The sequence below is a fragment of the Erpetoichthys calabaricus genome, chromosome 17 (genome assembly GCF_900747795.2).
Source record: "Erpetoichthys calabaricus chromosome 17, fErpCal1.3, whole genome shotgun sequence".
NCBI classification, from domain to species: domain Eukaryota; kingdom Metazoa; phylum Chordata; class Cladistia; order Polypteriformes; family Polypteridae; genus Erpetoichthys; species Erpetoichthys calabaricus.
This window is the reverse complement of record NC_041410.2, coordinates 16,603,044-16,617,831: the sequence shown is the minus strand read 5'-3', so window position 1 is coordinate 16,617,831 and position 14,788 is coordinate 16,603,044. Positions and strand designations below refer to the sequence as shown.

The window sequence follows — 14,788 nt, the reverse complement described above, 5'->3', positions numbered from 1 at the left end:
CACCTCATGCGGACAGGCATCCTAGGATATGCCATTATAAGCTGCTGCCAGGGGACCTTCGAAGAGATAAATGGAATCTGTGTGAAGTAAATTAGTGTGAACCAGTCAATCTATGTGTCACTGTTGAGCCACATCCATGGCTAACTCGTTTGCTGACTGAAAAGTCCACTGCCTTTAGCCATCTGTAAACCTAAGCTATATGTGAAGGCTCTCCCATAACTGAGCTAGAAGTGAAAAAAAATCAAAACATGCTGGGGGTGAGGTGTTTCATATTACTCGATTTTATGGTGTGTGTCTTGACAAAAAAAAACGGATTCTACTCTATGTAAAATAATGCATGCCAATATAAAGCCCTGCGTTCAGAACTGATTCTATTATAAAGCTTCAATGTAGAAAAACATATATGACAGAGTACCGAGTATCTCCAGCACTAACCCAAAAAATACAGAAGAGCACTTTACAGAATAGTATAAACTCCTAATTATTCCGACACCCTCCATTTTGTTATCACTTAAAAAAGAGAAATACGACAAGAGTAACGTTTCCACCTGGGAATACCCTATTTAATTTCCAAAGGCAATGGAATAGAAAAAATAATGTTGTAAAAGGTAGTCAAAGGTGGGGAAATCTCTCATCCCTCCCGCCTTCTCTTGGCTTAAAGAATGAGGCATCAGCCTCTGCAGATGCTGGTTTAACCTGAAGGCCAATTCAGGTGGTTGCTGGGGGAGCTTTCTTTTATAGAGCACGACTGGAAGAGGCAGTGCACTGGGCTGAATTGGCGTCACAGCTCCTCCGAGATGTCCACCTTCTGTAATCAGAATATAAGTTTAATATTTCACTGTGCTCTGTGCAAATATTTTAAATCTGCTTTTCTTTTCTTCTCACATGTATAGCTAACTCAAAGCCAGATTTAGTACAGGGGCACAGCATTTTGAATTGCTAGGCAAGCATCTTAAGATGAGAGCAGTTAAGAACAACTGCACATGGGCAACATGCACTATTTCTGTGTGTTAGAGTCAGCATGAAATTGTATCCTCTCTTTACCTTGTTTGGAATGGCATGATTTACCTAAGTGAGGGCCTGCACATGGAGAAAGAGTATAAAGCCTTGGAACATTGCCCGGCACACCTTTGAAGCCGACAGATGGGAGATAACGTCATCCGATCCTGAAAATCCTGAAAAGCGTCGAAGATGGCAGGCTGTAAACATCGAGATCCCACTTCGGTGATAGTCTTGTCATAGGCTTCCTCATCTGTTATGCCATGCAAATTGTCATTAAAGAAAGCTAAGTTATTTCTTCTATGTGATTTCTTACCGCCGTATCACTAAGGGAGGGGTATTGACTTTTAATATTATATCTATATAGTTTTGGGTGGGGCGGCACGGTGGCGCAGTGGGTAGCGCTGCTGCCTCGCAGTTGGGAGACCTGGGGACCTGGGTTCGCTTCCCGGGTCCTCCCTGCGTGGAGTTTGCATGTTCTCCCCGTGTCTGCGTGGGTTTCCTCCGGGCGCTCCGGTTTCCTCCCACAGTCCAAAGACATGCAGGTTAGGTGGATTGGCGATTCTAAATTGGCCATGGTGTGTGGGTGTGTTTGTGTGTGTCCTGCGGTGGGTTGGCACCCTGCCCGGGATTGGTTCCTGCCTTGTGCCCTGTGTTGGCTGGGATTGGCTCCAGCAGACCCCCGTGACCCTGTGTTCGGATTCAGCAGGTTGGAAAATGGATGGATAGTTTTGGGTTACTTAAGATGCCGCAATTACAAAACAAACTTATTTCCAGGGAGCTAGCGACTCCTAGTGGAAAACACCTTTATTCTGAGCGTGGAAGTAGAAGTCAGTTTAGGGACCGTGCATCATTGTAGTGTGTCCAAGTTAAGTATTTGCCTCACCCTCTCAACCTAAAGAATGTCAGCCTTCTGACACTCCAAAACCTGTAACCCCCAGCTGTAAATTACCAACCCACCTCACAGTTGAATATCATCCTGTATCATTTGTCTAATCTATAAGTGTCATTTTGTCAGTTTCATTGTTTTGTCACATGTGAAATCTGTTTCTGCAGTTATTTTCATGATGGTTCTTGAAATTTAAAAGTTAATTTTGTTACAATCCTGTTTTTCTTTGTTTACGTGATGCCTTGTAGTTGTCAGGGACTCCTATTTTGAATATTGTTTACTTCTATTAAGGAATTTTATACCCTGAGGTATCAATTGGATTCATTTGTTTTCAAAATATAGTTATAGTTTTAATTTTGAAATGTTATTTGAGCTGTTATATCACCGCCATTCTGATTCCAATTGCTAGGACTGTCCCAGAATAGGCGTGTCCTCAAAGGTCATGGCCTGTCAATCACGACACAACGGGATAAAATGTCACCCAGGACTATGCTTCCCCATCTGACTACATGGATTCCAAAATCCTTCAAACCTTTTGGAAAAAATTTCTTTGTTTTGTTGCTCTGGTTTTTGAACTCTCTGCACTACTTCCGATTTCAATTCTGTCTTACGATTCTTAGTTTAAGATACTGATAGCTGTTCTCCTGTTTCTGACCCTCGCTATGGATTTTCAAATACATCATTGTGAATTTCCCCTTGGGATTAATAAAGTATCTATCTATCTATCTATCTATCTATCTATCTATCTATCTATCTATCTATCTATCTATCTATCTATCTATCTATCTATCTATCTATCTATCTTGTCTTTTAGTCACCCTCATAATCTCTTGCTTGCTGGGCATAACAGTAGTTGGTCATGTGGCTGCGACCATCACAGTGGCAGGAAGTGACAGTATACATATTGCTCCAATTACACACTGCCTTTACCCCTTGCTCAATACAAAACCCTTCAGTATTCTCAGCAGTAGTCAGTTTAGAAACAAGTAGGCTCTAGCGGTAGGGTTTGTGTTCTGGTACGACTCTGTTGTACAGTTGACTTTCGACTTCATCTTGCCCTTTTGGTTTCAGACTACTCAATTTTTGTTTGACTTTTTAGGTATTCTAACACTTGTTTTTTCCTGACCACAATGTTTTGCTACTTAATCATCTCCTGGTTTTGGAGTGTTCACTTAGTATAAAGGATACCACATCTCATTTCCCCATCTATTAAACTTCCATTTCCATAATAATTAACTCGGCTTCGCTTGATATCTGGCAGTGTGGTGTGAAAATAAGGCACTAGGTTTTAAACTGAAAGGTTGCCAGTTCGGTCCCTGTCTATCACAAACAAGTCCTTTAATGTTTATGTGCACAAAACAAGACAGAATGTGATAAATGCACATTTTGTAAACCCACTTGGATAAAGTGATTTTGCAACAATAACATCAAACATCACCCACACTCCATTCAAATATAAGCCAGCTTTACCAACTGATACTTGTTCTTGTATATAAGCCCCTTCAACACCATTTCCTGTCCTACACATATAACCCCTTACCTCCTGATATTTTACTCCTTCCCCTGAATATCAACTATCTCTTCCTAAATACCCTAACTGTAAACGTCCTTACCTCCTCCTACTTTACCCCTTCCTTTCAATATCATCTCCCTCCCTCTGATTATAACCCATCCATTACCCTCTAATTCCCACTGCCCATGAAAATTAGGAGAGACAAATGCTATACATATACATGGGTAGGAGATGAAGAGCTTTAAGTATATGGTTTATACAGGTTTATATTCCCGCCTGCAACTCTGCAATGAATCAACTGCACAACTGTCTTTTTGAACTAAGTTCCTGGATGGCTAATAATTTTCTTGATCTGAATCAAAATAAAACGGAGGTGCTTATAGTGGGTCCATCAGCTAAAGCCCAAATTGGTCTTGGACTTCTCGGCTCTTTCTCTGTCTTTTGCAAGCCTCAAGTCCGCAGTTTTGGTGTTATCTTTGACAGTAACCTCTCTTTTGAGAAACAGATTAATTCTGTAGTCAAGAGTTGCTTTTTCCAGCTTTGTCTTTTAGGTAAGATCAAGCCTTTTTTATCTTCTAGGGATCTTGAGAAAGCTACTACTGCTTTTATCTTTTCTCGCCTTGATTACTGCAACTCTCTGTATTCTGGGATATGCAGGTTACAGTTGGTCCAGAATGCTGCCGCTCGCTTTCTGGTTGGGGCAAGAAAGTCTGACTCTGTTTCTCCAATATTAGCTTCTTTACACTGGCTGCCTGTCAGTTTTCGAATTGATTTTAAAATCTTGCTGCTAGTTTTTAAATCTTTACATGGGCATGCTCCTGCCTATTTATCTGAATTGTGTGCCAGCCATCTAGAGTGTTTAGATCTTCTGGTCAGTTGTCTCTTGTTGTCCCTCATGCCAAGTGTAAAACTAAGGGGGACAGACAGGGCTTGTGCAGCTGCTGCTCCTCGCCTGTGGGACTCTTTACCTCGTCACATAAAGGAGTGGTCTACAATTGAACTGTTCAAAACAAGATTAAAGACTCATTTCTATTCACTTGCTTTCTGTGACCTTCAGTAATGCTGATGGTCTCCTCATTGTGATTATGTAATCATACTTCTATTTATTATTTATTTTTTTTGTTCATTTATTTTATTTCTATTAATGTTATTTATGTTAATTTTATGTTTTTTCTTCTTTTATTGTAAAGCCATTTGGCCACAGCATTCCTAAATTGTTTTAAATGTGCTATATAAATAAATTGACATTGACATATGAGATTAAGTTAAACATATTGCAATTCCTTGAAAAAAGTCAGGTGTAACTACTGCCTTTTCCCTGAACTAATTGGTCAATAGAGTTATTTACTTACCTTGGAAGTGACATCCATCTCTCTGGTGACTCTTCCTGTGAAGTCAGTAGATGGATTGGGATAGCATGGGGGGTCATGAGGTCGCTGGAAAGGGGTGTGTGGCGCTCCCAATATCTCTGCAAAAGGACTAAGGTCCAAGTCTTTAGAGTCCTGGTGCTTCCTGTCTTGCTATATGGTTGTGAAACATGGATGCTATCCAGTGACCTGAGACGAAGACTGGACTCCTTCAGTGCTGTGTCTCTCCGGAGAATCCTTGGGTACCGCTGGTTTGACTTTGTGTTGTTCATGGAGTCCCAAATGAGGCACATTACCTGCATTGTGAGGGAGCCTCAGTTACAGCACTACGGCCATGTAACACGATTCCCCGAGGGTGATCAGCTCGCAGGACCCTCATTGTTGAGGACTCGAGTGGCTGGACCAGGTCAAGGGGACGCTCACGTAACACCACGCTGTGACAGATAGAGGGTCATTTCCAGATGGTGGGACTGGACCTCGTGTCTGCCTGGGGGGTTGCCAACTGGAATCCCGAGCTGTTTCGTCGTGTAGTGGGTGCGGCAATATGCTATACCAGTGCATACTCCCTGACCTATATATATAGGTTGGTCCAGATCTAACTATGCAACTTGTAATGCAATGCAGGAAAACAATGCAAGACAAAAGAATTGTTTGAAATATCTTGAAATAAATGAATGCAGGGCAGGTGCTGCCATCTATCGGCAACAAAAATAATTTTTTGTGAATTCTCTATGTAATAACTTAATAAGTTATAGCGTAATGAAAATTGCATAATTAGATCTGGACCACCCATATACAGGTGTGTATATATATATATATATATATATATATATATATATATATATATATATATATATATATATATATATATATATATAAAATATGATATTTCTGGCATGCCAGTGCTTGCATAGCCATTGTAATCTCTTCAAAGAGTCATTTGTCTAGAGGCCATTCCCACTGAAATTCATGTTTAAAGAGTATAACCAGGTTAAAAATTGGATGGATGTTCTGTTGCATCTTGTAACTGTATACAGTGCCTACAGAAAAAATTCTGACTCCTTTGCTTTTTACACATTATGCTATTTTGTAGCCTTATGGTTAAAATAATTTAAATTCATTTTTCCCCTCATTAAGCAACACTTAATACCCTGGAATGACAAAGCAAAAACAGGACTTTGTATGTGCAAATATATACTCATATTTCCATTCTACCTATCTCTTTTTAATTTAATGCTGACACCAGTTGTCTTTGAAATTATGCCCAGGACCCTGAAAATAATGCAATAAGTACAAAATAAGGGCTAACAAACCAATAAAGAGGTCAAGTCACACTATCCAATAAAGTTAATGGGATTTGCTCATTCATGCAGGGTCAGTATTACCCATATGTGACGGTCTCAGGTAAACTGTGGGGACTGGCAAAACACCGATGTCAAAGCTGTTTATTTTTTTGTTTGTTTGTTTCAAGGAAGGTGGGCAGCAGCAGTCAAGGGAGACTGAGATTGATTTGTTTTTACTTCCAAATTCAAGGTCTTATTCTACAATGTTCAAAACATTGAGAAAAAGTTTTAACACAGTGTCTGTGGAAAATCAAAATTGATTTTACACCTTAAAATGACAATTTTCGTCAAGAGATTAAGAGTTTTTATGCTTGGTGTAGAGCTCCTGGACGACTACATCCCAGCCAAAGATGGACAATTTTAGAACAATGAGCTTCAAAGATCTGCCCTGAGTGGCGAGACCAAAGTACAATGGTAACTTCATAACAAATCCACCTATTCTCTTCAAACAAGTTGTATCATGTTTGCATCATTAGAGGCTCCAGACCTATTGTTTTCTGTTCAGTTTTGTTAGCTCCTCATAACCTTCAGAAATGTTTTGACCTACGGTACTGTATGTCCAATGGTAAGTTCCGTAGAAATTGTTTCATTTAACCGGGATGTTTGTAGTCTGCTTCATTTAGTCATAGGACCAGGCCTATTGCTTTGCAAATTTTTTGCATGAGGACTATTTGAAATACATCATTTATTTAAATGTTTGCACACATGGGGGCACACACACACCATCCAAGAAAATTATGAGTGGAGATACAGTAACTGATAACAAACCTGAAAATATGCTTGATGTCAAAGAGAAAGAAATGAACACACACACACCTAGAGCCGTAAAGGTCAACATGCACAGATGCATTAAGCCAACCCTGTACCAATTTGTCTGTCCATGCAACATATTTACTTCAATTGACCCAATGGATTATAATAATATTATTTAGTTATTTTTTCTTATTTATTAAATTTAGTTTTCCATTTAATTTGGTTTTCTGTTTATTTTATTTCTGTATGCAGTAAGTATTATGCTTCCTCCTCCTCTTCATCTTTTCCCACTTCTGTGTGGGGTCAATGTGGTTAATCAAACCTTCTCCAAAACAGCTCAGTCCTGCACCTTCTCCCCAGTCAGACCCTTTTCGTTCAGATCTTCTTTTACTTTATCCATCCAATTCTGCTTTTTGGCCTCCTTCACTTTCTCTTCCCCTGTACTTCTTTCCATTCCCATCACTTTTTTGCCCACATCTTCATTGTCTGTCCTCCTCACAGGTCCATACACTTCAGCTTACCTTCCAGTACTTTCTCAGCTATCTCTGCTACTTTTGTTGTACCTCTGATGGTCTCACTTCTTATTCTGTCCTTTTTTGTAACTCCACGCATCCATTTTAACATTCTCATTTCTGCCACATCCAACTTCTACTCCTGTGCTGCCTTTACTACCTATGTCTCAGCTCCATACATCATTGCTGGTTTTAAAAACCTGACCTTTAATCTTCACCTTAATTCTTTGATCACACAATATTCCTAATACCTTCTCTCAATTGTTCCATCGATACTGCAGTCTATTGGTTATCTCTGCATCCAGGTCTCCATCTTGGGCTACCACTGATCCTAGATATTTAAACTTCTCCACTCTTTTGAAAAGCTCTCCCTGCAGACTGACTTCTGAATCCTGATCATCATTAAACCTCAGATCTTCTGTCTTTCTCCTGTTTATCTTCAGTTTTCTATCTTGCAAAACCCTTCTCCACTCTTCCAGCCTCCACTCCACTTCCTTTATTCTGCTGCCACACAACATAATGTCAGCAAAAGCATGCACCACGGGGATTATTATTATTATTTAAGTTAATATACTGAAATTATTGTACAGTACAATCTCTTGCGTTGTACTGAAAAATCTTCCATTGAGTGATTTCTTGTGCTATCACTAAAGTGTAATTTACAAGGAAGTACTGCATGGACCATTTTTTAACAGTTGGTTTGCTTTGATGTGTGCATTTGCGTATGTTAATGTTGTAAAGTTTTGTACTTTACTGTTACAGCTTTATATGTGTGTAAGCGATGTGAATCTGTACACAAGAATAAATTTGAATTCAGCTCCTGTATGCGTTCAATTACTGTTAACAGGGGAACATCCCACAGAACATCCTGAATGTGTGACATATGGAACAAGAACCCCCTGTTCTTTTACTGTCATTAGTGGGAAAAAAATATCTGCACAACTTACTCGGTTCACAAAGATGTATTTAGGACATAGTCAAGACTAGAGATGGGAAGCTGATATAAAACAGGATGTGACGATACACACTTCTGCATTTTACTATTCATTTTACTATTACTATAACTATGAATGTGGTACAAAATTCAAGTGCTAAGCACTGTCTCCACTATGCTGCAACTTCTTTCTCTTCAGTAAAGTAGTGGAAAATGCTTCTTATTTATTAAGAGTAAATTAACTGAAGTGTGTAGTGTATCGTCAAGTCCAGTGGTAACCAGGATTCTTAATTCTAGCTCTTCACAGTTTGTAATACTAAACCTTGCAAAAGTGAAAAAAGATGTAGAACAGGTTGTGAACAAAATCGATGTGGTCGTAAACTTATTATATACGTTATGCCATTGCTTAAATGGCATGAATATGCGTGAGAACATAAAAAGTTGGACAATCAAACTGAGATCATTTAGTCCACCAAGCTCATTTGCTTAGCTAATAGTTAAGTTGTTCCATCCAGACACAAATTAAAGGTAAATGTGCACTAGAGTTCCTGCCCCCCTTGTGTTAAAAGAATATTCCATCCCAAAATTATTTTTTTAATATTTTATTGCCCCATGCAGCTTAATAATATCAAAAATGTTAATGAAAAACTCTCACTGTGCTCATGTCACATAATCCATATATCGTGTGCTTGCAACGTCCCAAACACATGCATTTTTTTACTAAAATAATGTTAAATAAACCACTTCCACTAATAATTGAAAACACGCCTGAGCTTTTGAATCCCACTGTTACGTTTATATTAACACTAGTGAGCCTCAACTGGAGCACCTTGGGATTGTTTAACGGCAGTCTGTGAAACTGCACAGGTGAATTGACGTTCTGCTTGTTGAAGCATTTCAGAGCACAAGTCTGAGGCGTTTCCTTTTCCTAATAATGTTTTAAATGACTTTTTTTGAACTTTTAATTTTTAGTTTGCATCATCAAGGTTTTGATATTGTTTGCTGTTGTCCAGTGTTGGTCACAATAGACATCTGATATATCAGAAAGTTTGTTGTCTTTCTTTTGCATGAAAACATGACATTAAAATTCCTTGGCCAAAACTGCAAACTTCAATGGGTAAGTACCATAAAAAGAAATAATTTTTAGAAAGAGTATTTCCTTTAAGAAATGCTTGCTGGCTTCAACCTTACATGCTGTAAAGCAATGCAAAGACAACTGTAAAGGTTTTGGTTTTTTAGGCCCTGTATACTGTAAAATAAAGGGGTTTCTATCAGTAAATTCCAGTACAGACAAGCAACAACAAAAAATGGCTGGTGGACAATTTATAGTGACGGACAGGAAGTGATGAAAATGATGGAGTAGTCGTGATGGTAGATGGGTAATTGACGTCATCAGGAAAGGACCAGAGGTAAGAAAGGAACCCGGAAGTGGGTGGGATCAATGGTCTTCCGGGTACGGTCATGGCGGCGGTACTTCATTCTTTCTGGAAAGATAGCAAGAGAGGTTAGTACCCCGCCATTGTCCCTTAGCACGACTCGTCGCGGCACCCATCGGGTCCTTAAGCCACTCCCTATGCGCTCGTGCGTGACAATGCACTACCCTTTAGGTTCCAGTAGCTGTCCTCAAGAATTCTAACAAGTCAGTTTTAACAAAGCCTTTGAGAATTCTGAAGACTTGGATCTGATCCACACCCTGCCTTCTCTGCTAACCATTCAGGTGGTCTTTAACACTCTTAACCAGCCACATTATGACTGGCCCATTAGTACCGAGATGCCCTTCTCCGCTCTCCTCTGCAACAACAACAACAACAACATTTATTTATATAGCACATTTTCATACAAAAAGTAGCTCAAAGTGCTTTACATAATGAAGAGAAGAAAAATAAAAGACAAAATAAGAAATTAAAATAAGACAACATTAGTTAACATAGAAAGGAGTAAGGTCCGATGGCCAGGGTGGACAGAAAAAACAAAAAAAACTCCAGAAGGCTGGAGAAAAAAAATAAAATCTGTAGGGGTTCCAGGCCACGAGACCACCCAGTCCCCTCTGGGCATTCTACCTAATATAAATGAAATAGTCCTCTTTGTAGTTCGGGTTTTTCACGGAGTCACTTGATGCCGATGGTCATACAGACTTCTGGCTTTTAATCCATCCATCATTGTTGGAACATCATGGTGCTTTGGGTAGATGGTGGTGGCGCACGCCACCACCAACAGGACACCGGAAAAGGAAACAGAAGAGAGAGTAGGGGTTAGTACAGATTTTGAATGAATAGTTATTATAATGAATTGAATATACAGAGTATCAGGAATAAATTACAGTGAAGTAATGAGAAGGCCATGTTAAAATAATGTGTTTTTAGTAGTTTTTTAAAGTGCTCCACTGTATTAGCCTGGCAAATTCCTACTGGCAGGCTATTCCAGATTTTAGGTGCATAACAGCAGAAGGCCGCCTCACCACTTCTTTTAAGTTTTGCTCTTGGAATTCTAAGGAGACACTCAGTTGAGGATCTGAGGTTACGATTTGGAATATAAGGTGTCAGACATTCCGATATATAAGCTGGGGCGAGATTATTTAAAGCTTTATAAACCATAAGCAGAATTTTAAAGTCAATTCTGAATGACACAGGTAACCAGTGTAGTGACATCAAAACTGGAGAAATGTGTTTGGATTTTCTTTTCCTGGTAAGGATTCTAGCAGCTGCATTCTGCACTAGTTGCAAACGATTGATGTCTTTTTTGGGTAGACCTGAGAGGAGTGCGTTACAGTAATCTAGCCGACTGAAAACAAACGCTAATTTCTCTGCATCTATCGGTGATATAAGAGGTCTAACTTTTGCTATGTTTCTTAGGTGAAAAAATGCTGTCCTAGTGATCTGATTAATATGCGATTTAAAATTCAGATTACAATCAATCCCTAAGCTTTTTACCTCCGATTTGACTTTTAATCCTAATGCATCCAGTTAATCAAGCTTCTTGAGCTGTTATATCTTTTTTGTAATTTGATGACTAGAACTGCAGACAGTACTTCAGATGCACTCTCAGCAGAGCTACCGAAAATCCCCTAAAATAATGCATTAAATGCAAAAAGCATCCAAGCATGACATGCTTTGATTTATAACATACTGGATCATGCAATTTTCAAACTAGATGAAACTAATTCAGAGCCACAGGAGGCCAGAGCCTATGGTGACAGCATCAGGTATGTGGCAGACCAATATCTGGCTGTGTCCACTTACACTCATACTCACACAGTTTGAAAGCATTGATTAATTTAATGTACATGTCTTTGTGGTTGTGGGATTAAAACTAGAGTACCTGGGAAATATGTCTGGATTTATTGTAGCCAAGGGAAATGGATCTATAAGGCAGATGTGACAGCTACTGCACTTCACACACACATACATATATATATATATATATATATATTGCATCAGAGCATCACCTCACAGGCTCAAACGAGGTATGTGATAACCCACCAGGACGAGAGGGGGCACTGTTGCTAACATTCCCTTCTCCTTCTCTCCCCACAGCATCGAGTCACTGCCCAGTGAGGGCACTTAGCACCGCCCCTTTTCGTTCATGTGATATAAGAAGCTGGAAGGAGGCATCATTTGCATTAAGAGTACCCGTTGGAACGGAGCTCCAGTGATCAACCCCTTATTCTACGACAAAGAGCCAAATACTTTGTTATTTTACCCATAAATGTTTCTCGCAAGGCTGTCAGAATTTAACCTAGTACATTTATGGCCTTGAAAGCACTAGGAAAAATTTCTCAAACTGTTAACATGATAGTAAAATCCTGGGTTAGCCTGCATGTGGTAGGGATTGAGCTAACCCTTCAATGCCAAAGTCCCTAGGGGGTGGCACTTTTAAAGAATATTGACTTTGACAGAGAATTATCAGGAAAAGAAGTGTGAAACATAGCCCTGAGAATAAATTTAGAACCAAAAAAAAAGCATGTGACATATTTCTGTTAGCAACGCAGTAATTACCAAGATGACCTAAGTTAGGTTAGCAACATATCAATTACTAAAACCTTTTTTTCACCTGTGAAGAATTGCTCATTAATATGGGGTACGTGGAGAGTAGGCCCTACCAAACTAATCAATTTCTTTACACTATTTAGACTTCATATTTGTGTTTATATAAAGTGCAGTGGTCGTGGGGGTCTTTTTGAAAGTTCCCATGGCTCTAGGCTTACTATATTGTACAAAACCTCTTCAGCAGCCCCTTCCCCAGCTTACCTGGACCTTCTGTAAAACTTATGCACTACCCCAGATGGAGTGTGTTGTAAAGGTAAAAACTGTCACCTTATTTCTTCCTTACTTCAGAAACTGTAAAAATCCCTTTTTTATTTCACTTTGTTCACATCCACTATTAGACCTCAGTCTGTATGCAGATACGTCTCTTCCTGACTTTACAGAGAGGCTCGCACTTTGCTTTCCTGGCAGCACCTTGAGCTTGTTTCGCGGTAGATAAAGCTGCCAGTATAGATTTTTTTAATTAATTGTGCATCTGCCAATAAACACTTAAAGGATCTTTTTGTTTCAATTTGTCATGAGGCATTACAGGAAATTTCCTTCGGACTAAGGTAACATGTTTGCAAGGCGAGAGTGTGGGGACAGCAAGAAGAATAAAAGCAGTGCTATTTTACAGCAGCAATAATTGCCATCCCAATTTGAGTTTTTTTGTTTGTTTGTTTGTTTTTTTTTTTGTTCCAGCTCCAGTCGACTTGGTCAAGCCAGACAGCCGTTCTGACTCTGAAAATCTGCAGGCTGCAGGGGAAGTATGTGATGGGCGTATTGTGGAATATTACGAAAATGCAGGTGAGAGTTTTTAAGAACAACCTAAGCAGAATTGGCGCAAATGTAAATAAAGACTGAGTGTCACAGTTAACAATGTGGTGGCAATACTGAACAGGTGACAAGGGGTAGAAATGAGCCAGTGGCAGTCTAGTCAACAACTAGCTTACTTTTATGAAAACAGTTCATAGAGCAGCTTGTATTGTATGCCTTTTTGTGACAATACTTGTGCTCAGCATTTCGTAAAATAAAGACAGCCATGTTTGGTTAAAGGGTGGAGTGGTGGCACACTGCATATAATTGCTGTCTCATGGATAGATAGATAGATAGATAGATAGATAGATAGATAGATAGATAGATAGATAGATAGATAGATAGATAGATAGATAGATAGATAGATAGATAGATAGATAGATAGATAGATAGATAGATAGATAGATAGATAGATAGATAGATAGATAGATAGATAGTTTGGGGGAGGAACGATCTCCTCAGTCTGTCAGTGGAGCAGGACGGTGATAGCAGTCTGTCTCTGAAGCTGCTCCTCTGTCTGGAGATGGTCCTGTTCAGTGGATTCTCCATGATTGACAGGAGTTTGCTCAGCACCCGTCGCTCTACCACAGATGTCCAAACTGTCCAGCTCCGTGCCTACAATAGAGCCTGCCTTCCTCACCAGTTTGTCCAGGCGTGAGGCGTCTTTCCTCTTAATGCTGCCTCCCCAGCACACCACCACGTAGAAGAGGGCGCTCGCCACAACTGTCTGATAGAACATCTGCAGCATCTTATTGCAGACGTTGAAAGACGCCAGCCTTCTAAGGAAGTATAGTCGGCTTTGTCCTCTCTTGCACAGAGCATCAGTATTGGCAGTCCAGTCCAATTACCTTGAGTTCAAGTCCACAACTGTAAAAGAGCAGAATAATGTTATATTCAGACCTCTACCAGCAATACCAACATCACTAAAATGATAAAGGACAGAACCCAAAATGTGAATGTAATCATAAGTACACATTGCCACGAATGAAAAGACCAATAGAAAAATTTCATGACAATGTTTGTTTGATGTACAGTATAAAAATAAATGAGGAATTTGGCACCAAAGTGTGTTAATTTGTTCAGATTGTATACTTATTGAACCCTGTGATGGACTGCTGCTCTGTTTAGATTGTTCTTGCCTTGTACCCCATGCTTGCTGGGATAGGCTCCAGCTTCCCCACAACCCTACTCAGGATAAAGTGGGTTTAGAACATGGATGTATGTACATTGGTGCCTGCTAAAATGAGCATAATTGGTTCTACAACCTTGTCTGTTATAGCATCTGTTTGATCAGCATACATTGAAATATGGGGACATCCATTCTGGGCCCACAGCCTAGAGCAAACTTGCCATCCAACATAACCATTTAAACAGGAAAAATATAATAGAGAAAGAAAAATCTAAGTATAAAAATAATATAAAATGAATTTATTTAACATTTATGACCTGTACATGTAATTTTGAAAACCATAAAACAATGTTTCCTTAACGAAACTTATGAACAAACGTTCCCTAATTAAAAGCATTAAAATGCACATGAAAAACATAAGCAATCTTCCCCTAATGAAAACTTTACATATAAAACTATTTTATTTGTTGTTTTTTTTTTTAACTCTGAATTGGGTTAAGCAGATTTCAAA

At 39.3% G+C, this 14,788-nt stretch overlaps 1 protein-coding gene across 1 annotated transcript in view; it reads left to right on the top strand.

Moving 5' to 3' along the window:
• Nucleotides 1–14,788, top strand: part of LOC114667823 (WD repeat-containing protein 72-like) — a 268,463-nt gene that overhangs the window by 231,167 nt on the left and 22,508 nt on the right. Inside the window, exon 20 of the mRNA XM_028823316.2 lies at nucleotides 13,035–13,139. Coding sequence (XP_028679149.2) covers nucleotides 13,035–13,139 — 105 coding nt within the window. The remainder of the gene's footprint in view (nucleotides 1–13,034; nucleotides 13,140–14,788) is intronic.